Source organism: Monodon monoceros, unplaced genomic scaffold (genome assembly GCF_005190385.1).
Source record: "Monodon monoceros isolate NGI ecotype Baffin Bay Population unplaced genomic scaffold, NGI_Narwhal_1 Super_Scaffold_11, whole genome shotgun sequence".
NCBI lineage: Eukaryota > Metazoa > Chordata > Mammalia > Artiodactyla > Monodontidae > Monodon > Monodon monoceros.
This window is the reverse complement of record NW_021703767.1, coordinates 126,267,360-126,291,587: the sequence shown is the minus strand read 5'-3', so window position 1 is coordinate 126,291,587 and position 24,228 is coordinate 126,267,360. Positions and strand designations below refer to the sequence as shown.

At 38.4% G+C, this 24,228-nt stretch overlaps 1 protein-coding gene across 5 annotated transcripts in view; it reads left to right on the top strand.

Moving 5' to 3' along the window:
* Nucleotides 1-24,228, top strand: part of PPP2R3A (protein phosphatase 2 regulatory subunit B''alpha) — a 221,725-nt gene that overhangs the window by 115,372 nt on the left and 82,125 nt on the right. For all 5 annotated transcript variants that reach the window (XM_029213677.1, XM_029213675.1, XM_029213673.1 and 2 more), the window contains one exon: nt 16,380-16,454. In XM_029213677.1, the coding sequence (XP_029069510.1) occupies nt 16,380-16,454 (75 nt within the window). The remainder of the gene's footprint in view (nt 1-16,379; nt 16,455-24,228) is intronic.

Sequence of the window (24,228 nt, the reverse complement as noted above, 5' to 3'; positions counted from 1 at the left end):
CATATATGCGTTTATATACGATATTTGTTTTTCTCTTTCTGACTTACTTCACTCTGTATAACAGTCTCTAGGTCCATCCACATCTCTACAAATGACCCAATTTTGTTCCTTTTTATGGCTGAGTAATATTCCATTGTATATATGTACCACATCTTCTTTATCCTTTTGTCTGTCGATGGGCATTTGGGTTGCTTCCATGACCTGGCTATTGTAAATAGTGCTGCAGTGAACGCTGCGGTGCATGTGTCTTTTTGAATTATGGTTTTCTCTGGGTATATGCCCAGTAGTGGGATTGCTGGGTCATATGGTAGCTCTATTTTTAGTTTTTTAAGGCACCTCTATACTGTGTTCCACAGTGGCTGTATCAATTTACATTCCACCAGCAGTGCAAGAGGGTTCCCTTTTCTCCACACCCTCTCCAGCATTTGTTGTTTGTAGATTTTCTGATGATGCCCATTCTAACTTGTGTGAGGTGATACCTCAGTGTAGTTTTGATTTACATTTCTCTAATAATTAGTGATGAGCAGCTTTTCATGTGCCTCTTGGCCATCTGTATGTCTTCTTTGGAGAAATGTCTATTTAGGTCTTCTGCCCATTTTTGAATTGGGTTGTTTGTTTTTTTAATATTGAGGTGCATGAGCTGTTTATATATTTTGGAGATTGATCCTTTGTCTCTTGATTCATTTGCAAATATTTTCTCCCATTCTCAGGGCTGTCTTTTCATCTTGTTTATAGTTTCATTTGCTGTGCAAAAGCTTTTAGGTTTCATTAGGTCCCATTTATTTTTATTTTTTTTTATTTCCATTACTCTACGAGGTGGGTCAAAAAAGATCTGGCTGTGATTTATGTCAGAATGTTCTTCCTATGTTTTCCTCTAAGCGTTTTATGGTGTCCAGTCTTACATTTAGGTCTCTAACCCATTTGCAGTTTCTTTTTGTGTATGGTGTTAGGGAGTGTTCTAATTTCATTCTTTTACATGTAGCTATCCAGTTTTCCCAGCACCACTTATTGAAGAGACTGTCTTTTCTCCAAAGCAAGGTATCCTTGCCTCCTTTGTCATACATTAGTTGACCATAGGTGCATGGGTTTATCTCTGGGCTTTCTATGCTGTTCCATTGATCGATTTTTCTGTTTTTGTGCCAGTACCATATTGTCTTGATTACTGTAGCTTTGTAGTGTAGTCTGAAGCCAGGGAGTAGGATTCCTCCAGCTCCATTTTTTGCCCTCAAGATTGCTTTGGCTATTCAGGTTTTTTTGTCTCCATACAAATTTAAAGATTTTTTGTTCTAGTTCTGTAAAAAATGTCATTGGTAATTTGATAGGGATTGCATTGAATCTGTAGATTGCTTTGGGTAGTATAATCATTTTCACAGTTTTGATTCTTCCAATCCAGGAACATGGTATATCTCTCCATCTGTCTGTGTCATCTTTGATTTCTTTTATCAGTGTCTTATAGTTTTCTGAGTACAGGTTTTTTATCTCCTTAGGGAGGTTCATTCCTAGGTAGTTTATTCTTTTTGTTGCAATAGTGAATGGGATTGTTTCCTTAATTTCTCTTTCTGATCTTTCATTGTTAGTATATAGGAATGCAAGAGGTTTCTGTGCATTCATTATGTATCCTGCAACTTCACCAAATTATGTATCCTGCAACTTCACCAAATTCACTGATTAACTCTAGTAGTTTTCTGGTGGCATCTTTAGGTTATCTATGTATAGTATCTTATCGGCATGATAGTTTTACTATCATGGGAAACAGTGACAGTGTTACTTTTTCTTTTCCAATTTGTATTCCTTTTATTTCTTTTTCTTCTCTGACTCGTGTGGCTAGGACTTCCAAAACTATGTTGAATAATAGTGGTGAGAGTGGATATCCTTGTCTTGTTCCTGATCTTAGAGGAAATGCTTTCAGTTTTTCACCATTGAGAATGATGTTTGCTGAGAGTTTGTCATGTATGGCCTTTATCATGTTGAGGTAGGTTCCCTCTTATGCCCACTTTCTGGAAAGTTTTTATCATAAATGGGTGTTAAATTTTGTCAAAAGCTTTTTCTGGATCTGTTGAGATGATCATATGGTTTTTATTCTTCAGTTTGTTAATATGACGTATCACATAGATTGACTGGCATATATTGAAGAATCGTTGCATCCCTGGGATAAATCCCACTTGATCATGGTGTATGATCCTTTTAATGTGTTGTTGGATTCTGTTTGCTAGTATTTTGTTGAGGATTTTTGCATCTATATTCATCAGTGATATTGGTCTGTAATTTTCTTTTTTTGTAGTATCTTTGTCTGGTTTTGGTATCAGGGTGATGGTGGCCTCGTAGAATGAGTTTGGGAGTGTTGCTTCCTCTGCAGTTTTTTGGAAGAGTTTGAGTAGGATGGGTGTTAACTCTTCTCTAAATGTTTGGTAGAATTCACCTATGAAGCCATCTGGTCCTGGACTTTTGTTTGTTGGAAGATTTTTAATCACAGTTTCAATTTCATTACTTGTGATTAGTCTGTTCATATTTTCTATTTCTTCCTGGTTCAGTCTGGGAAGGTTATACCTTTCTAAGAATTTGTCCATTTCTTCCAGGTGGTCCGTTTTATTGGCGTAGAGTTGCTTGTAGCAGTCTCTTATGAGGCTTTGTATTTCTGCAGTGTCCATTGTAACTTCTCCTATTTCATTTCTAATTTTATTGATTTTAGTCCTCTCCCTCTTTTTCTTGATGAGTCTGGCTAATGTTTTATCAATTTTGTTTATCTTCTCAAAGAACCAGCTTTTAGTTTTATTGATCTTTGCTATTGTTTTCTTTGTTTTTATTTCATTTATTTATGCTCTGAACTTTATGATTTCTCTCCTTCTGCTAATTTTGGGTTTTGCTTGTTCTTCTTTCTCTTGTTCCTTTAGGTGTAAGGTTAGTTTATTTGAGATTTTTATTGTTTCTTGAGGTAGGATTGTATTGCTATAACCTCCCCTCTTAGAACTGCTTTTGCTGCATCCCATAGGTTTTGGATCGTCGTGTTTTTGTTATCATTTGTCTCTAGGTTTTTATTGATTTCCTCTTTGATTTCTTCAGTGATCTCTTGGTTATTTAGTAACGTATTGTTTGGCCTCCATGTGTTAGTGTTTTTTACGTTTTTCTCCCCTGTAATTTTTGTATGTTTCTTTTTTTTTTTTTTTTTTCTTTTTGCGGTACACGGGCCTCTCACTGTTGTGGCCTCTCCCGCTGCGGAGCACAGGCTCCGGACACGCAGGCTTGGCGGCCATGGCTCATAGGCCCAGCTGCTCCGCGGCATGTGGGATCTTCCCAGACCAGGGCATGAACCCGTGTTCCCTGCATCGGCAGGCAGACTCTCAACCACTGCGCCACCAGGGAAGCCCTCCCCTGTAATTTATTTCTAATCTCATGACGTTGTGGTCAGAAAAGATGCTTGATATGATTTCAGTTTCCTTAAATTAATCGAGGCTTGATTTTTGACCCAAGATGTGATCTATCCTGGAGAATGTTCCGTGTGCACTTGAGAAGAAAGTGTAATCTGCTGTTTTCTTATGGAATATCCTACAAATATCAATTAAATCTATCTGGTCTATTTTTTCATTTAAACTTGTGTTTCCTTATTAATTTTCTGTCTGGATGATCTGTCCATTGGTGTAAGTGAGTTGTTAAAGTCCCCCACTATTATTGTGTTACTGTCGATTTCCTCTTTTATAGCTGTTAGCATTTGCCTTATGTATTGAGGTGCTCCTTTGTTGGGTGCATAAATATTTATAATTGTTATATCTTCTTTTTGGATTGATCCCTTGATCATTATGTAGTGTCCTTCCTTGTCTTTTGTAACATTCTTTATTTTAAAGTCTATTTTATCTGATATGAGTATTGCTACTCCAGCTTTCTTTTGATTTCCATTTGCATGGAATATCTTTTTCCATCCCTTCACTTTCTGTCTGTATGTGTCCCTAGGTCTGAAGTGGGTCTCTTGTAGACAGCATGTATATGTATTTGTTTTTGTATCCATTAAGCGAGCCTGTGTCTTTTGGTTGGAGCATTTAATCCATTCACATTTAAGGTAATTATTGATATGTATGTTCCTGTTACCATTTTCTTAATTGTTTTGGGTTTATTTTTGTAGGTCTTTTTCTTCTCTTGTGTTTCTCACTTAGAGAAGTTCCTTTAGCATTTCTTGTAGAGCTGGTTTGGTGGTGCTGAATTCTCTTAGCTTTTGCTTGTCTGTAAAGCTTTTGATTCCTCTGTCAAATCTGAATGAGATCCTTGCCAGCTAGAGTAATCTTGGTTGCAGTTTCTTCCCTTTCATCGCTTTAAATATATGGTGCCACTCCCTTCTGGCTTGTAGAGTTTCTGCTGAGAAATCAGCTGTTAACCTTATGGGAGTTCCCTTGTATGTTATTTTTCCCTTATTGCTTTTAATAATTTTTGTTTGTCTTTAATTTTTGTCAATTTTATTACTATGTGTCTCGGCGTGTTTCTCCTTGGGTTTATCCTACCTGGGACTCTCCGCACTCCCTGGACTTGGTTGGCTATTTCCTTTCCCATGTTATGGAAGTTTTCGACTATAATCTCTTCAAATATTTTCTCTAGTCCTTTCTCTCTTCTCCTTCTGGGACCCCTATAATGCAAATGTTGTTGCGTTTAATGTTGTCCCAGAGGTCTCTTAGGCTGTCTTCATTTCTTTTCATTCTTTATTCTGTTCCGCAGCAGTGAATTCCACCATTCTGTCTTCCAGGTCACTTATCTGTTCTTCTGCCTCAGTTATTCTGTTATTGATTCCTTCTAGTGTATTTTTCATTTCAGTTATTGTATTGTTCATCTCTGTTTGTTTGTTCTTTAATTCTTCTAGGTATTTGTTAAACATTTCTTGCATCTTCTCAATCTTTGCCTCCATTCTTTTTCTGAGGTCCTGGATCATCTTCATTATCATTATTCTGAATTCTTTTTCTGGAAGTTTGCGTATCTCCACTTCTTTTAGTTGTTTTTCTGGGGTTTTATCTGGTTCCTCTATCTGGTACATAGTCCTCTGCCTTTTCATTTTGTCTATCTTTCTGTGAATGTGGTTTTCGTTCCACAGGCTGCAGGATTGTAGTTCTTCTTGCTTCTGCCATGTGCCTTCTGGTGGATGAGGCTATCTAAGAGGCTTATGCAAGCTTCCTGATGGGAGGGACTGGTGTTGGGTAGAGCTGGGTGTTGCTCTAGTGGGCAGAGCTCAGTAAAACTTTAATCTGCTTGTCTGCTGATGGGTAGGGCTGAGTTTTCTCCCTGTTGGTTGTTTGGCCTGAGGCAGCCCAGCACTGGAGGCTACAGCCTCTTTGGTGGGGCTAATGGCAGACTCCTGGATGGCTCATGCCAAGGAGTACTCCCCAGAACTTCTGCTGCCAGTGTCCTTGTCCCTGTGGTGAGCCACAGCCACACCCCCACCTCTGCGAGAGACCCTCCAACACTAGCAGGTAGGTCTGATTCCGTCTCCTATGGAGTCACTGCTCCTTCCCCCTGGGTCCTGATGTGCACACTACTTTGTGTGTGCCCTCCAAGAGTGGAGTCTGTTTCCCCCAGTCCTGTCAAAGTCCTGGAATCAAATCCCTCTAGGCTGAGAAGTCTGATTCTCTGGGAATTCCTCCTCCCATTGCCTGACCCCCAGGTTGGGAAGCCTGACGTGGGGCTCAGAACCTTAACTCCAGTGGGTGGACTTCTGTGGTATAATTGTTCTCCAGTTTGTGAGTCACCCACCCAGCAGTTATGGGATTTGATTTTATTGTGATTGTGCCCCTCCTACTGTCTCACTGTGGCTTCTCCTTTGTCTTTGGATGTGGGATATCTTTTTTGGTGAGTTCCAGTGTCTTCCTCTGGATGATTGTTCAGCAGTTAGTTGTGATTCCGGCACTCTTGCAAGAGGGAGTGAGTGCACGTCCTTCTACTCCGCCATCTTGAGCCAATCACTTTAAAGCTGTATTTAATAAGTGAGTTTAGCAAGGTTACAGTTACATTATCAATGTACAAAACTCAATTTTCTTTCTATATGCTAGCAACAAATAATTGGAAATTGAAATCTTTTAAATACCGTTTATAATACTACCCCAAAATATCAAATACTAGAGGCAGATCTGACAGTAGATGTGCAAAACATGTGTACTGAAAACAGTAAACATTGCTGAGAGAAATTAAGATTTATATAAATGGAGAGATTGTCTTCTTTATTGATGGGAAGACTTGATATTATTAAGACGTCAGTTTTACGTTAGATTTGACTCTTAGAACCATAGTAATGTTTTGCATACTCTCCCTGCAACAAATAATAATCAACCAAGACCTGTAGGCAAGAAACCCAAAATAGAATATAAACAGTAACAAGTGAACTGAACTGTATTACAAATGGACAGCACAACCACATTAAAGAGGATAAAGGAAGATAAGGAAAGAGCTAACCTAAGTAACCTTGGAAAGAATATTTTAACTGGAGACTCTTAAGACTAAAGACAAAAGGTACTGTACACAAATACTGTAGTCTACTTAGTAAATTACTTTCTCAATGGGGTAGGTGTTGGCAAGTCTGTTAAAGTTACAAAGGAAAGGGGGAAGTCATGAATGAACCTTGTGGTATTGAATTGAAATCAGTTATCTGTATGATTACATAGTTTTTAATATACACAGATAGAAAGAGAAAGAAATATATGTGTACATATGGACTGATATACACACATATATATATTCCTAGTTCTGTCTGCCAAGAGGGTCCACTAGCAATGAGACCCTGGTAGTAACAAGCAGCCCCCAGATGTGGTTTTTCAATACCATTCTGCAGTAAAAGGAATCAGGGCTGCTTGGAGAAAAGGTTGATTCTAGGGCTGGAGCATGGAAAATATAAGATGAGACTGGACCATCTTGTGATACCAAAAAATACAGAAGTGCTTACAAAAGGATGGGACATGTCAAGAGGACACAGGAGCCAATTTAAAAGAGTTCCCAGTGACCAAAGCTAGCTCATAAATTGAACAAATAAGTACGCCGGAGAGAAAGGACAGCTCTTCCTTATAGAAGGAAGGGGGAGACTTAGGTAGGGGGAGACCTTCAAGATGGCAGAAGACTAAGACGTGGAGATCACTTTTCTCCCCACAAATACATCAGAAATACATCTACATGTGGAACAGCTCCTACAGAACACCTACTGAGTGCTGGCAGAAGACCTCAGACCTCCCAAAAGGCAAGAAACTCCCCACATACCTGGGTAGGGCAAAAGAAAAAACAGAGACGAAAGAATAGGGATGGGACCTGCACCAGTGGGAGGGAGCTGTGAAGGAGGAAAAGTTTCCACACACTAGGAAGCCCCTTCACTTGTGGAGACGGGGGGTGGGTAGGGGGGAAGCTTTGGAGCCACAGAGGAGAGCGCAGCAACGGGGGTGCAGAGGGCAAAGCAGAGAGATTCCCACACAGAAGATTGCTGCCGACCAGCACTCACCAGCCTGAGAGGCTTGTCTGCTTACCCGCTGGGACGGGTTGGGGCTGGGAGCTGAGGCTCGGGCTTGGGAGGTCAGATCCCAGGGAGAGGACTGGGGTTGCCTGTATGAACACAGCCTGAGAGGGCTAGTGTGCCACAGCTAGCCAGGAGGAGGTCCGGGAAAAAGTCTAGAACTGCCTAAGAGGCAAGAGACCATTGTTTCGGGGTGCATGAGGAGAGGGGATTCAGAGCACCGCCCAGATGAGTGCCAGAGACAGGTGCAAGCTGCAGCCATCAGCACAGACACCAGATACAGCATGAGACACTAGGGCTGCTGCTGCAGCCACTAAGAAGCCTGTGTGCGAGCACAGGTCACTCTCCACACCTCCCCTTCCAGGGAGCCTGTGCAGCCCACCACGGCCAGGGTCCCGGGATCCAGGGACACCTACCCCAGGAGAACGCATGGCACGCCTCAGGCTGTTGCAATGTCATTCTGGCCTCTGTTGCGGCAGGCTCACCCCGCATTCCGTACCCCTCCCTCCCCCCGGCCTGAGTGAGCCAGAGTCCCCTAATCAGCTGCTACTTTTAACCCTATCCTGTCTGGGCAGGAACAGACGCCCTCAGGTGACCTACACACAGAGGTGGGGCAAATTCAAAGCTGAACCCCAGGAGCTGTGTGAACAAAGAAGAGAAAGGGAAGTTTCTCCCAGCAGCCTCAGGAGCAGTGGATTAAATCTCCACAATCAACTTGATGTACCCTGCATCTGTGGAATACGTGAATAGACAACGAATCATCCCAAAATTGAGGTGGTGGACATTGGGAGCAATGATATATTTTTTTTTTTCCTTTTTCTCTTATTGTGAGTGTGTATGTGTATGCTTCTTTGTGTGATTTTGTCTGTATAGCTTTGCTTTTACCATTTGTCCTAGGGTTCTGTCTGTCCGTTTTATTTATTTTTTTTACTATAATTTTTAGCGTTTGTTATCATTTGTGGATTTGTTTTTTGGTTTGGTTGCTCTCTTCCTTCTTTTATTCCTTTTTCCTTTTTTCATTTCTTTTTCTTTTTTTTTTTTTTTTTTTTTTTTTTTTTTTTTTTTTTTTTTTTTTTTGCGGTTCGTGGGCCTCTCACTGTTGTGGCCTCTCCTGTTGTGGAGCACAGGCTCAGCGGCCATGGCTCACAGGCCCAGCCACTCCGCGGCATGTGGGATCCTCCTGGACCGCAGCACAAACCCGTGTCCCCTGCATCGGCAGGCGGACTCTCAACCACTGCGCCACCAAGGAAGCCCTATTTTTCATTTTTTTATTTTTAATAATTTTTTATTTTAATAACTTTATTTCTCTTTTTTCTCTTTCTTTTTTTCTCCCTTTTCTTCTGAGCCGTGTGTCTGACAGGGTCTTGGTGCTCTGGCCAGGTGTCAGGCCTGTGCCTCTGAGGTGGGAGAGCCAAGTTCAGGACACTGGTCCACCAGAGACCTCCCAGCTCCACATAACATCAAATGGAGAAAGCTCGCCCAGAAATCTCCATCTCAACGCTAAGACCCAGCTCCACTCAACGACCAGCAAGCTACAGTGCTGGACACCCTATGCCAAACAACTAGCAAGACAGGAACACAACCCCAACCATTAGCACAGAGGCTGCCTAAAATCATAATAAGGTTACAGACACGCCAAAACACACCACCGGATGCGGACCTGCCCACCAGAAAGACAAGATCCAGCCTCATCCAGCAGAACACAGGCACTAGTCCCCTCCACCAGGAAGCCTACACAGCCCACTGAACCACCCTTAGCCACTGTGGGCAGACACCAAAAACAACAGGAACTACGAACCTTCAGCCTGTGAAAAGGAGACCCCTAACACAGTGAGTTAAACAAAATGAGAAGGCAGCAAAACACACAGCAGATGAAGGAGCAAGGTAAAAACCCACCAGACCTACCAAATGAAGAAGAAATAGGCAGTCTACCTGAAAAAGGATTCAGAGTAATGATAGTAAACATGATCCAAAATCTTGGAAATAGAATGGAGAAAATACAAGAAACGTTTAACAAGGACCTAGAAGAACTAAAGAGTAAAGAAACAATGATGAACAATACAGTAAATGAAATTTAAATTCTCTAGAATGAATCAATAGCAGAATAACTGAGGCAGAAGAATGGATACGTGACCTGGAAGATAAAATAGTGGAAATAACTACTGCAGAGCAGAATAAAGAAAAAATAATGCAAAGAATTGAGGACAGTCTTAGAGACCTTTGGGACAACATTAAACGCACCAACATTTGAATTATAGGGGTCTCAGAAGAAGAAGAAAAAGAGAAAAGGACTGAGAAAATATTAGGAGAGATTATAGTTGAAAGCTTCCCTAATATGGGAAAGGAAATAGTTAATCAAGTCCAGGAAGCACAGAGTGTCCCATACAGGATAAATCCAAGGAGAAACACGCCAAGACACATATTAATCAGACTATCAAAAATTAAATGCAAAGAAAAAATATTAAAAGCGGCAACAGAAAAACAACAAATAACATATAAGGGAATCCCAATAAGCTTAACAGCTGTTCTTTCAGCAGAAACCCTGCAAGCCAGAAGGGAGTGGCAGGACATAGTTAAAGTGATGAAGGAGAAAAACCTACAAGCAAGATTACTCTACCCAACAAGGATCTCATTCAGATTCGATGGAGAAATTAAAACCTTTACAGACAAGCAAAAGTTAAGAGATTTCAGCAGCACCAAACAGCTTTACAACAAATGCTAAAGGAACTTCTCCAGGCAGGAAACACAAGAGAAGGAAAAGACCTACAATAACAAACCCAAAACAATTAAGAAAATGGTAATAGAAACATACATATTGATAGTTACCTTAAATGTAAATGGATTAAATGCTCCCACCAAAACACATAGACTGGCTGAATGGATACAAAAACGAGACCTGTATACATGCTGTCTACAAGAGACCCACTTCAGACCTAGGGACACATACAGACTGAGAGTGAGGGGATGGCAAAAGATATTCCATGCAAATGGAAATCAAAAGAAAGCTGGAGTAGCAATACTCATATCAGATAAAGTAGACTTTAAAATAAAGAATGTTACAAAAGACAAGGAAGGACACTACATAATGCTCAAGGGATCAATCCAAGAAGAAGTTATAACAATTATAAATATATATGCACCCAGCATAGGAGCACATACATAAGGCAACTGTTAACAGCTATAAAAGAGAAAATCAACAGTAGCACAATAATAGTGGGGGACTTTACCACCTCACTTACACCAATGGAGAGATCATCCAAACAGAAAATAAATAAGGAAACATAAGCTTTAAATGACACATTAAACAAGATAGACTTAATTTATATTTATAGGACATTCCATCAGAAAACAGCAGATTACACTTTCTTCTCAAATGCACACGGAACGTTCTCCAGGATAGAGCACATCTTGGGTCACAAATCAAGCCTCAGTAAATTTAAGAAAATTGAAATCATATCAAGCATCTTTTCCGACCACAACGCCATGAGATTAGAAATCAGTTAAAGGGAAAACAAACACAAACACATGGAGGCTAAACAATATGTTACTAAATAACCAAGAGATCACTGTAGAAATCAAAGGAAGTCAAAAAAAATCTAGAGACAAATGACAACAAACACATGATGATCCAAAACCTATGGGATGCAGCAAAAGCAGTTCTAAGAGGGAAGTTTATAGCAATACAAGCCTACCTCAAGAAACAATAAAAATCTCAAATAAATGAACCTTACACCAAAAGGAACAAGAGAAAGAAGAACAGACAAAACCCAAAATTAGTAGAAGGAAAGAAAACATAAAGTTCTGAGGAGAAATATATGAAATAGCAATAACAAAATTAATAAAATAATAACAAAAATTAATAAAACTAAAAGCTGGTTCTTTGAGAAGATAAACAAAATTGATAAACCGTTAGCCAGACTCATCAAGAAAGAGAGGGAGAGGACTCAAATCAATAAAATTAGAAATGAAGCAGGAGAAGTTATAATGGACACTGCAGAAATACAAAGCCTCATAAGAGACTACTACAAGCAACTCTATGCCAATAAAATGGACAACCTGGAAAAATGGACAAATTCTTAGAAATGCACAACCTGTGGAGACTGAACCAGGAAGAAATAGAAAATATAAACAGTCCAATCACAAGCACTGAAATTGAGACTGTGATTAAAAATCTTCCAACAAACAAAAGCCCAGGACCAATTGCCTTCACAGGTGAATTCTTTCAGACATTTAGAGATGAACTAACACCTATTCTTCTCAAACTCTTCCAAAATATAGCAGAGGTAGGAACACTCCCCAACTCATTCTATGAGGCCACCATCGCCCTGATACCAAAACCAGACAGAGATGTCACAAAGAAAGAAAACTACAGGCCAATATCACTGATGAACACAGATGCAAAAATCCTCAACAAAATACTATGAAAGAGAATCCAACAGCACATTAAAAGGATCAAGTGGGGTTTATCGCAGGAATGCAAGAATTCTTCAATATATGCACATCAATCAATGTGACACAACATATTAACAAATTGAAGAACAAAAACCATATGATCATCTCAATAAAATCAGAAAAAGCTTTCAACAAAATTCAACACCCATTTATGATAAAAATCCTCCAGAAAGTAGGCATAGAGGGAACTTATCTCAACATATTGAAGGTCATGTATGACATACCCACAGCCAGCATCGTCCTCAATGGTGAAAAACTGAAAGCATTTCCTCTAAGATCAGGAACAAGACAAGGGTGCCCACTCTCACCACTGTTATTCAACATAGTTTTGGAAGTTTTAGCCACAGCAATCAGAGAAGAAAAAGAAATAAAAGGAATCCAAATCGGAAAAGAAGAAGTAAAGCTGTCACTGTTTTCAGATGACATGATACTATACATAGAGAATGCTACCAGAAAACTACTAGAGCTAATCAATGAATTTGGTAAAGTAGCAGGATACAAAATTAATGCACAGAAATCTCTTGCATTCCTATACACTAATGATGAAAAATTTGAAAGAGAAATTAAGGAAACACTCCGATTTACCATTGCAACAAAAAGAATAAAATACCCAGGAATAAACCAATCTAAGGAGACAAAAGACCTATATGCAGAAGCTATAAGACACTGATGAAAGAAATTAAAGATAATAGAAACAGATGGAGAGGTATACCATGTTCTTGGACTGGAAGAATCAACATTGTGAAAATGACTATACTACCCAAAGCAATCTACAGATTCAGTGCAATCCCTATCAAACTACCAATGGTATTTTTCACAGAACTAGAACAAAAAATTTTACAATTTGTATGGAAACACAAAAGACCCCGAATAGCCAAAGCAATCCTTACAAAGAAAAACAGAGCTGGAGGTATCAGGCTCCCTGACTTCAGACTATACTACAAAGCTACAGTAATCAAGACAGTACGATACTGGCACAAAAACAGAAATACAGATCAATGGAACAGGATAGAAAGCCCAGAGACAAACCCACGCACATATTATCACCTTATTTTTGATACAGGAGGCCACAATATACAATGGAGAAAAGATAGCTTCTTCAGTGAGTGGTCCTGGACAGCCACATGTAAAAGAATGAAATTAGAACACTCCCTAACACCATACACAAAAATAAACTCAAAATGGATTAAAGACATAAATGTGGGACTTCCCTGGTGGCGCAGTGGTTGAGAGTCCACCTGCCAATGCAGGGGACACAGGTTCGTGCCCCAGTCCAGGAGGATCGCACATGCCATGGAGTGGCTGGGCCCGTGAGCCATGGCCGCTGAGCCTGTGCGTCCGGAGCCTGTGCTCCGCAACGGGAGAGGCCACAACAGTGAGAGGACCACGTTCTGCAAAAAAAAAAAAAAAAAAAGACATAAATGTAAGGCCAGACACTATAAAACTCCTAGAGGAAAACATAGGCGGAACACTATGACATAAATCAGAGCAAGTTCCTTTTTGACCCACCTCCTAGAGAAATGGAAATAAAAACAAAAATAAACAAATGGGACCTAGTGAAACTTAAAAGCTTTTGCACAGCAAAGGATACCATAAACAAGACGAAAAGACAACCCTCAGAGTGGGAGAAAATATTTGCAAATGAAGCAACTGACAAAAGATTCATCTCTAAAATTTACAAGCAGCTCATGCAGCTTAATTTCAAAAAAACAAACAACCCAATCCAAAAATGGGCAGAAGACCTAAATAGACATTTCTCCAAAGAAGATATACAGCTTGCCAACAAACACATGAAAGAATGCTCAACATCACTCATTAGAGAAATGCAAATCAAAACTACACTGAGGGGCTTCCCTGGTGGCACAGTGGTTGGGAGTCCACCTGGGGAGTCCGCCTGCCGATGCAGGGGACAAGGGTTCGTGCCCCGGTCCAGGAAGATCCCACATGGCGCGGAGCAGCTGGGCCCATGAGCCATGGCCGATGAGCCTGTGCGTCCAGAGCCTGTGCTCCACAACCGGAGAGGCCACAACAGTGAAAGGCCCGCATACCGCAAAAAAAAAAAAAAAAAAACCTACACTGAGGTATCACCTCACACCAGTCAGAATGGCCTTCATCAAAAAATCTACAAACAATAAATGCTGGAGAGGGTGTGGAAAAAAGGGCACCCTCTTGCACTGTTGTTGGGAATGTAAATTGATACAGCCACTACGGAGAACAATATGGAGGTTCCTTGAAAAGCTAAAAATTGAGCTACCATACGACCCAGCAATCCCACTACTGGGCATATACCCTGAGAAAACCATAATTCAAAAAGAGTCATGTACCACAATGTTCATTTTAGCACTGTTTACAATAGCCAGGACATGGAAGCAACCTAAGTGTCCATCAACAGCTGAATGGATAAAGATGATGTGACACATATATACAATGGAATATTACTCAGCCATAAAGAGTAATGACACTGAGGTATTTGTAGTGAGGTGGATGGACCTAGAGTCTGTCATACAGGCTGAAGTAAGTCATAAAGAGAAAAACAAATACCATATGCTAACACATATATATGGAACCTTAAAAAAAAATGGTTATGAAGAACCTAGGGGCAGGACAGGAATAAAGATGCAGATGTAGAAGATGAACTTGAGGACACGGGGAGGGGGAAGGGTAAGCTGGGACGAAGTGAGAGAGTGGCATGGACTTATATATACTACCAAATGTAAAGTAGATAGCTAGTGGGAAGCAGCCGCATAGCACAGGGAGATCAGCTCGGTGCTTTGTGACCACCTAGAGGGGTGGGATAGGGAGGGTGGGAGGAAGATGCAAGAGGGAAGAGATATGGGGATATATGTTTATGTATAGCTGGTTCATTTTGTTATAAAGCAGAAACTAACACACCATTGTAAAGCAATTATACTCCAATAAAGATGTTTAATAAATAAATAAGGTAAACACCACTATATAAATGTCACAGTCAGTTTCCGTCAATGGCTGCTGAAATCTGTGGGCACAAGTTTTCAGAGAAACAGGATATTAGCAGTGTCTTAAAGTATCTCCCCCATGATATTTATCAGTTATTAAGGGGTAATAATAAATTTATGGTGGCAACCCAGCAGATACCACTTTAACCAAGTGTGTTCTAAAATTAACACAAGTTGTAAAACATATCAGCATCACATACTCCTTGTAAGACTGAAAAGGACACAACATCACTTCTGTGGTATACCCATTAAAAGTGTGTAACTTTAATGATGAGGAAATACCAGACAATGCCACATTGAGAGACATTCTACAGAATAACTAACCAGAACTCATAAAGTGTCAGAATCATGAAATAAAAGGAAAGACTGAAGAACTGCCACAGATTGGGAGAGACCAATGAGACACAAGAACTAATGCAGTTAGGATCCTGTAACAGAAAAAACGGATTAGGGGAAAAGCTGGAAATTTTTGAATAAGGTCTGTAGTTTAGCATTACATCAATGTTCATTTCCTAGTTTTGATAATTGTACTATGGTTTGTAAGTTGTTACCATTATGGGAAGCTGGGAGAAAGATGTAGGAAATCTCTCTATAAAATTTTTGCAATTTTCTGTAAGTCTAAAATTATTTCCAAATAAAATTTAAAGAAATAGTAAGGTCCACTGGTTTTAGACTGTATTGGTAGGTATGAATAGCTAACTGCTCTGAAGAAACAAAGGAAAGAGATATAACTGATGTCTGTCCATTCATGACTAGCCAATTAATAGATTATATCTATGTTAGCATTGCTGTTGCCTCTGGTTATTAAATTAACAGTAATTATCTCCATTAGGTTCTCTAGGCTCATTCAAAGTGCTTTTAAAACCTAATTAGAAAATAAAAACAGTATTTCAAGGATTTAATATTCTAATAGTCTTCCATGAGAACAAAATATCAGATTTTAAAATAAATAAAATCCTAAATTGGAAAACACATTTGTCAACACAGTTATTTTGATGAACATTAGCTGGTTCATAGAACTTAACATAGATTTAAAGCTATTTGGCTACAAGGCTATTTTTTTCCCCCAAAATTTCCCATGTCTGTAGTTTGAGAAAGAATCGTTCTAGTGGGCTTATGTCTATCATCCTTTCTGTGTAAATTTCACTTAGCAATCCCTACCAAGATCTGTGGGATGAATTTCCCGGACATGCATGTTAGAATTACAGTATGTACCTGTAAGACATTTGATTCATAAATCACCAAATATAGCTAAATTAAAATTTTAACTTTTTATTGACATATACTGTTCAAAAACACACATAAGTATGCTTGTGAAATATTTGAATTTAATTAAGTACTAATTAAATTTTAAGTACATTGTTCAATATTCTGAAACAGCGAGTTTGCTCAACTGGCAAGTATTCTACAAGAGGGAAAAAAATTCTGTAGGTGTCTTGGGGTTTTTTTGGGTATGTTTGTTAATTTAGTTTGGTTTTGTTCTTTTTCAGGATGTGGTAGATACACATCCTGGCCTCACGTTCCTGAAAGATGCTCCAGAATTCCACTCCCGCTACATCACCACGGTAGGCCGAGTCCCTTTTTGTCTTAATATAACTCTATAAGTCTCCTTTTTGTCATTATCTAGTATCCAGGCTTTCAGATCTTTATGCAAAATGGGCCATAATGATTATTTTAAGTGGAAGGAAGTAAAATTGAATTAATTATTTCTATCTATTTGCCTTCTTATATGTGTCCAGCGCTTAAGAGGTCTCTTGTATATAAAATTTAAGTGATATGCTCATTCGGTCTGGTATTATGAGGTATACCTTTTGCTGTATCATTAATATTGATACCCAGTTGATCTTTAGCATTTGCAAATAATACTGAAAAGAATTTTCAACATCCTTTTCCAAAAAAAGATGTATCTATAGTGCCTCAAAGTTAGAACTGAAATGATAATGAAAAATAGATTGTATGTAATCAGAAAACAAATCATGTAAGAATTTAAAATAACATGATCACAATCTCCTATTTTGTGGGGTGTTCTCATTCCATGTTTCTCATACACAGCCTCATTTGGTCAGTCACAGGCAGGGCATGCAGTATGAGTGAGAGCACACAGGCCTATAGCTCACACTGCAGCCACACCAGGCATTCTCTGCCCTAGCTTCCAGATTATCTTTGGAAGAACTCCACAGCTGAACCAACCTCAGGGCACACCTCACATTCACAGCCATACCCGGGGGAGATTGATCCCTGCCTCTGGTAAATAGAACAGTCTCCTCTGAGGAAGGCCCTCTCATTCTTAGGGCACTTTTTGTTGGCTATGAATTTGTTGGTTTCTGTTGAGTTACAGAATACTACCATTCTTTTTCTACTGTAGGAACTTCATTATTTGCTTTTACATTGATTCTCTTCTGTCATAAAACTTTATAAGACTTTATTTGAACCATAAGGTGTCACTGTCATCCAAGAGTATCTCAGAAGTTATTTTTGCCTGTTAACCACAACACTCTACTAAACTACCTCCACTACAATCACCCTGGCCCAGCCACTCATCCTTGTGTTTCACATAGATTCCTTCTAATTGGTCTCCCTACTTACACCCTCATTGCCCTACAGTCTAGTCTCCACAAAGCAGAGTTATCCTTTGAAAATATAAGTCAGACCATGTCACTCCTCTGCTCAGACCCTCCAGTGTTTCCCCATCTCATCACTCTGCTTCAGCAACAACGGCCTGCCTCCTCTCTGTTCCTGGAACAGACCAAACCTGCTTCTGCCTCAGGTGCTTTGTTCTTACTCTTTCCTCTGCCTGGAATGCTCTTCCTACAGATTTCCACATGACTCACTCCCTCACTTCATCCAGATGTGTGCTCAGACATTCCCTTCTTAGTGAGACCTTCCCTGATCACCCTCTGCCTTCTTCACCTTCTTCTCCCTGTCCCCTCCCTCTACACTTCTGTTCCTTTGTTCTGCTTTATTTTCCTTCTTAGCGCCTATATCACTGATATGTAAATTTTTTGCTTATTGTCCATCTCCTTCTCTATAACATAAACTCCATGAGAGGAGGGACTTTGTCTATATTTAGATGTTGCTATATCTCCAATACCTAGAATAGTGCCTGGCACATAATAGATACACAGTAAGTATTTATTGAGTGAATAAGTGAAGTTATTCATGCTTAAGAATTCTATACATAACCCTGGTTTCAATTCCAATAGGAATTATTGGGTTCTGATTGCTGACTGTTCTATAAACTAAGGACGTATTAATAGTATATTAGAATCTCAAGAATTAGAAAAGATCTTAAAGATAATCTAGTCCAACCTTCTACCAATTCAGAGAATGCTGTCTACAGAGCAACCTTTTATTGGAATTTGTTCTTAGAAAAGATATTAAAGAACAGAATTATAAAAGAGATAAATTTTCCTTCTATACACTTTCTAGTTTGGTATTTATTGAAGTATGATCGCTGGACCTATGATGGTCTATAGTCATCTAGCAAGTGGCCCCCAGGAAGTTTTAGGAAGAGTGCAAAGCCATGAAACCATTTTGTTCGCATATAATTCACATTTTCTGAGAAATGCTAGTATGTTAGTCGTTGAACAAAAAGAACTACATAGGTCAATTAACAGGATCCAATTAATTATTGCTGCTGACATATTTGCGTGGCATTTGCATATTATTGTTTACATTTCTTAAATTTATGCTTTATTGTTAGTATTATGCTGCTTTATCCCCAGTTCACAAAAATGAATCCAGTATAGCTGATTCATTTTGTTGTAAGCAGAAACTAATACAATTTTGTAAATCAACTATACTCCAATAAAAATTTTTTAAAAAGTGAATCCATTGCTCAGTAGTAGTCATTAAAGTGTAAAATACTTGTGAAATAATGATAATGGGGCAACTCAAAACATCATAACGTAAGTAGTAAATAAGATCTAACTGAGAATACAGAAGGTGAATCTGTATGTCCTGAGATAAGTGTACCTACTGTTGTGATAATCTCATACTACCCTCCAAAACAGAAAGATGCAAATAAAAAGCATCACACTGAATACCTAGAAACAATTTTATTGGACTGGTTATCTGTTCTACCCAGTGCCTTTTCTATTATGAAGTTTGGTCAGATAATGACATGAAGTCATTGAAAGTTTTAGGTTATTTCAGAGTACAGTGAATTTTTCTATAAAAAAATACAAAATAACCTTTCTAGTATGAAATTAATTAATTTTGTTGCTAATGGCATAGAAGTAACCAAATTAGAGAAGTGTCATTCTCTACCCTGCTCATGGCAAAGATAACAGTATTTCCAAGAAACTTACAAAGATCAGCCTCAGAATTAATGACAGATATCTCAAAAAAGGCAAAATTAATTTATCATATGACCCTATTGAATATATACTCTCAGTGGCATACAGTATAGGACAATTAACATATTTTGTTTGCATGGTAGAGTTATTCAGTTATTTCACTTTACAGTTGGAAGAAACTGCTTACACAGTGTATGACTCAAGTATTAGCTTATGTGTGGCACATATGCAATGAAGAAAATTTGGGCAACTTTTATTTTCCATTTATCACTGAAAACCTATGCTACAGGAAAAGACTTTTTATTTGTTTAGTTAAGTATTTTGTCAGCTGTTTTAGAATGGAAAGGCAGAACACCAAATTTACATATAGCAAAAAAGGACATCACTACCTAAATAAGAGCAGAGTCACTCCACGTTCTCCTTTATTTCCATAGAAGAGTTGGCAAGTGAGAAATAAGCCTCTTGATATCGAATGAAAATGAGAATTGGAAATACCAGCAAATTGTAGCCCTTGAGTTTGCAGGTTTGCATACCATGCAAAGAAATTGCCAGTGAATAAGGCTCTGCTTATCCTTACTGGCATATGCTGACTTTTGAGGAAAGAGGTACTCATGTGAGGTTTTAAAATTAGTGATAATATTGAAAATACTTTTTTGTGATATTGTTGCTGGCAGTAAAGATATTTCTGTGGCTTGCTCACATGGTGTCTTAGTGGTGTATTCAGTGTCTTGATTGGCCTGAATCTATCACTCCAGGCTGAAATGTCAGGATTTTCATTGTTGAGGACAAGGTAGTGATATTTCCTAAAATGGCTAAACTGGTGGAAACTGCTCATCACTAATAGCTTAACTCTTTCCCCTTGAGAACGTTTTCTTTTGACAGAGAAAGAAATCATTTTTATTAGATAGTTTTGTTTAAGTCCAAGTTCTGCAGGAGACCATGAAGAAATACTTTTCAGAGCCATAGTGACTAGAGTGGATCAGGAACCCGTTCACACACACACACACACACACACACACCGCCTAATAGAAGAGCCAGGCTTCCAGCATTGAGTTGTTCATCTGCATTAAAGTCATCTACAAAGAGCAATCTCTCTGTAATTTCTGTGTCTGCATTTAATCTGCTTATCAAAAACTCTGACAGAACCACCAAACACATACTTCTATTCCTGGTGACCTCTAATTGTGAATTAGAGTTTTCCACTTCAATAGATATAAAGAAAAAGAAAGGAGACTGACTTACAATTCAAATTGTCAAGTTGACTAGAGATTCCTTGGTGAAAAATTATCAAATTTCATTTCTCTCACTGATAGTAAACAGTTATTCTTACTATTATTAATTTTTACTTTTTTTTATATTTTTAAATTTTTGATTAATTTCTTTTTAAAAACCTAAAACTGGTAGACCAAAAAAGTTAGGGGGGAAAAAAACAACTGTAATTAATGTAGAACCAGCAGTTACATGCTCTCACCACTAGATGGTGCCCCTACCTCGATAAGCTAAAATGCTGAATCAGTTGTGTGGAAACCAATAAATGTGCTGATGTAAGGGGCCACTGAATAAGGAGATTTTAGGCTATGGAAAAATGGAATACAGGTACATTTTATTACAGTATGAGACAAGTAGGTTAGCAGAGGCTAAAAATAGGAAATTACTTAACATTCAAAATGTTTATGAATTTTAAAAATTCTGTCAAAAGAACAAAAGATGAAAAGAATAAAATAAAAATAAATACAGATTAAAGTTTTATAATTTTAAGTGTTATATAGTACCTCCATAAGTAATATAAAATATTTGAGGGGTATATATATACAAAATTTAGATAGACAGGAAACTTAGACTTTAAGATAAATTTACATTCAAAATCAAGAAATAAGGACAAAAATCTAATAATGTGCAACAAAGAAAAGTTTGGTGTAATAATATGTATTGAAATTGACTTTAACTTGAGAGAGAAGACATGGAACTATGATAAAAGATATTCTTAATTTTTATTTTCATATATATAATTTCTGGCCTAAAATCCTCCATCTTTTTTATAGGAACTTTTGTGAAGCTAGTGCTAAAAATACAGTGTTGAATAAAACACTTTCTCTGCCCTGAAGCACCTCACTCAGAGTCTGAGTGACTGGGGCCAGTAGAGAAGTTGTAGACACCAGCTAGTCCCAGCTCCCACCTAACACGGGAATCCTGTGAGCTTCTGACTAAATAATTGTGGTGAGAAGAAACCTCACTACTTCATACAACCCATTGCTTCATAAGGCTAATGTTAGGAAACTCTTGTTTACATTGAAGCATTTCTAACCAGTAAGGGCATTTCTATCCAGTAATTCTAGTAGTTCCAGTTCTATTTCTACCCTCTGATGCAGTACAAAACAAATCAACTTCTTCTTCCACCTGATAACCATTCAGATCATGGTCACATCTATACTGTAGTCTTATTTTTTCCTCAAGAGTAAACACAACTACATTAGTAGTATCTTTCACAATAATTTTGTATACAGTTCCCTGTTTTATATTTTCTGTACATCTTATATGCAATCTATCTGTAAATCATAGTCAACAGTACTGATTTTACGTAAAATATTAATTAGAGAACTTTCCTAGGTTAGTATCCATCTGCTGTTCAAAACTTTGGATAGAGTTATTCAATTAGCTATGAATCCAACCCATATGTCTCTATCACAAATATAACATGAAAGTCTTTGGTACACAGTTTTCCAATCTCATTAATTTATCAAGCAATTTTCCAAAGAAGATATACAGATGGCCAACAGGTACATGAAAAGATGTTCAACATTACTAATCAGGGAAATTCAAATCAAAACTAAAGTGAGATATCACCTGACACTTGTTAGAATGGCTATCATCAAAAAGACAAGAAATAACAAGGATGTGGAAAAAAGGGAACTCATGTGCATTCTTGGTGGGAATGTAAATTGGTGCAGCCAATGGAGGTTCCTCAAAAAAACTAAAATAGAATCACTGTATGATCCAGCAATTCCGCTTCTGGGTATTTATCCAAAGGAAACGGAAACAGTAACTTGAAAAGATACATGCACCCCTGTGTTACTGTGTCATTATTTATAATAGCCAATAAATGGAAACAACCTAAGTGTTCATCCACAGATGAATGGATAAAGAAGATGTGGAATACAATGGAATATTGCTCAGCCATAAGAAAAGAGTGGAATCCTGCCATTTGCAACACCATGGATGGACCTTGAGGGCATTATGCTAAGTGAAATAAGTCAGAGAAAGACAAATACTGTATGATATAAATCTTAAAAAAAAAAAAAAAGAACGCTCACAAACACAGAGAACAGATTGGGAGCTGCCAGAGGCAGGAGGTGGGGAGAAGGCAAAATGGGTGAAGGGAATCAAAAGGTATAAACTTCCAGTTGTAAAATAAATTAGTCATGGGGATGTAATTTACAGCATGGTGACTATAGTTCATAATACTGTACTAAATATTTGAAAGTTACCAAGAAAGTAAATCTTAAAAGTTCTCATCACAAGAAAGAAAAATTCTGTAACCGTGGAAATGGATGTTCACTAGACTTATTGTGGCGATTATTTCACAATATATACAAATATTAAATCATTATGTTGTACACCTAAAACTAATATAATGTATGTTAATTATACCTCAGTTTTTAAAATTATCATGCAGTTATTGACCACCTGATGATATAGGCAGAGCAACATATCAGGCGCTGGGATGCAAGTGAAAAGAGATCGGGTTCCTTAGAATTTGGAGGTGATGACAATCAGGTATACCTGTGTTGAGAATATAACCACAGGATGACCGAAGGAGACTCAGGTGACATCAGGAGCACAGAAGACAGCTCGACCCAAGTGCCTGTGCTGGGGCTTCCTATGGAGTTGGTAACTGAGCTAGATGCTGAAGGGTCGGGAGGAGTTAGCACTGGTAGCGAGATGGGGTGAGGTGTGCCGGGCAGCACAAGCCTGGACCTTCATCCTGAGGCTACTTTTTTCCTGTTATTTTTGGGAATCACTCTCTTTGATATGGAATCCAGAAACAGAATAGTGGTTTGGTTCCTCATTAGGCCTACTCTTAGGATAGATGTCCAAATGTCTTCTCTTTTTTGTTCTTCTTGCACTAAAATAGCCTAAAAAGGAGATCTAACCTCTTCTATGATAAAAACCACCAAGGATACAGGATTTCCATATCATTAGATAATCAAAACTAAAGCCAAAGTACCACAAAAGCTGCTTAATTGCTCTTCTCACCCTTGCTTCCTTTCGAAGAAGAAAAGAAAAAAAAGAAAAAACCCTAATAGGTCAAGTGCAAATTAAATGGGTAGGAATAACCCCAGGTAAAAGTGTTAAGAACGCACTGTGGCCTCCTACCTCCAGGATTGCAGCCTGTCTTCCTTCTCCAGTCCTCCCCTACACAACAGCACATACATCCTCCATTTCAGACACCTTTGCTACCCATCCTCCTTCTCTCCCATCTTGTCCAGGGTCTTCTCCAGAGTTTCACCTTTGTTAAACTTATTAAAACACTAGTTAGTAACAAAACTGTTCATGCCTAAATAAGGACTCGGGATATAAACTATCCCAGATGTATCTGAGTTTCCAGAGAGAGTTCAGAAGTCTTCAAAACTCCAATGGATAAGGCTATAATAACCAAAATATGCCCTCTTGAATCATACCATGTTGGCAGCCATTCTTCTGACCCAGTAATTGTTAAGCCACCCCAGTGCAGATTTCCCACCTCATATGCCTTCCAGAAACATCTAGCCTAATAAGCACTACTTGAATCCCTATATGAGAGGTAAAAATGAAAGTGACATGTAGGCACCTGGGAAATGCCGACTTGTGAGCAAAGAATTTTTTTATTCTTAGAATTATAAGGGCAGATGCAAACTATATGGATGTAGACTTTTTTAATATAGTATTAATTTTTACTAGAAATTACACTTGATATAATCAAAAGGCCAAAACTTAGCTTAGTTCAAAGAATGCTCATAAGATGGCCTTTGATAAAGTAATAGATATCTTTAATGTTATTTGG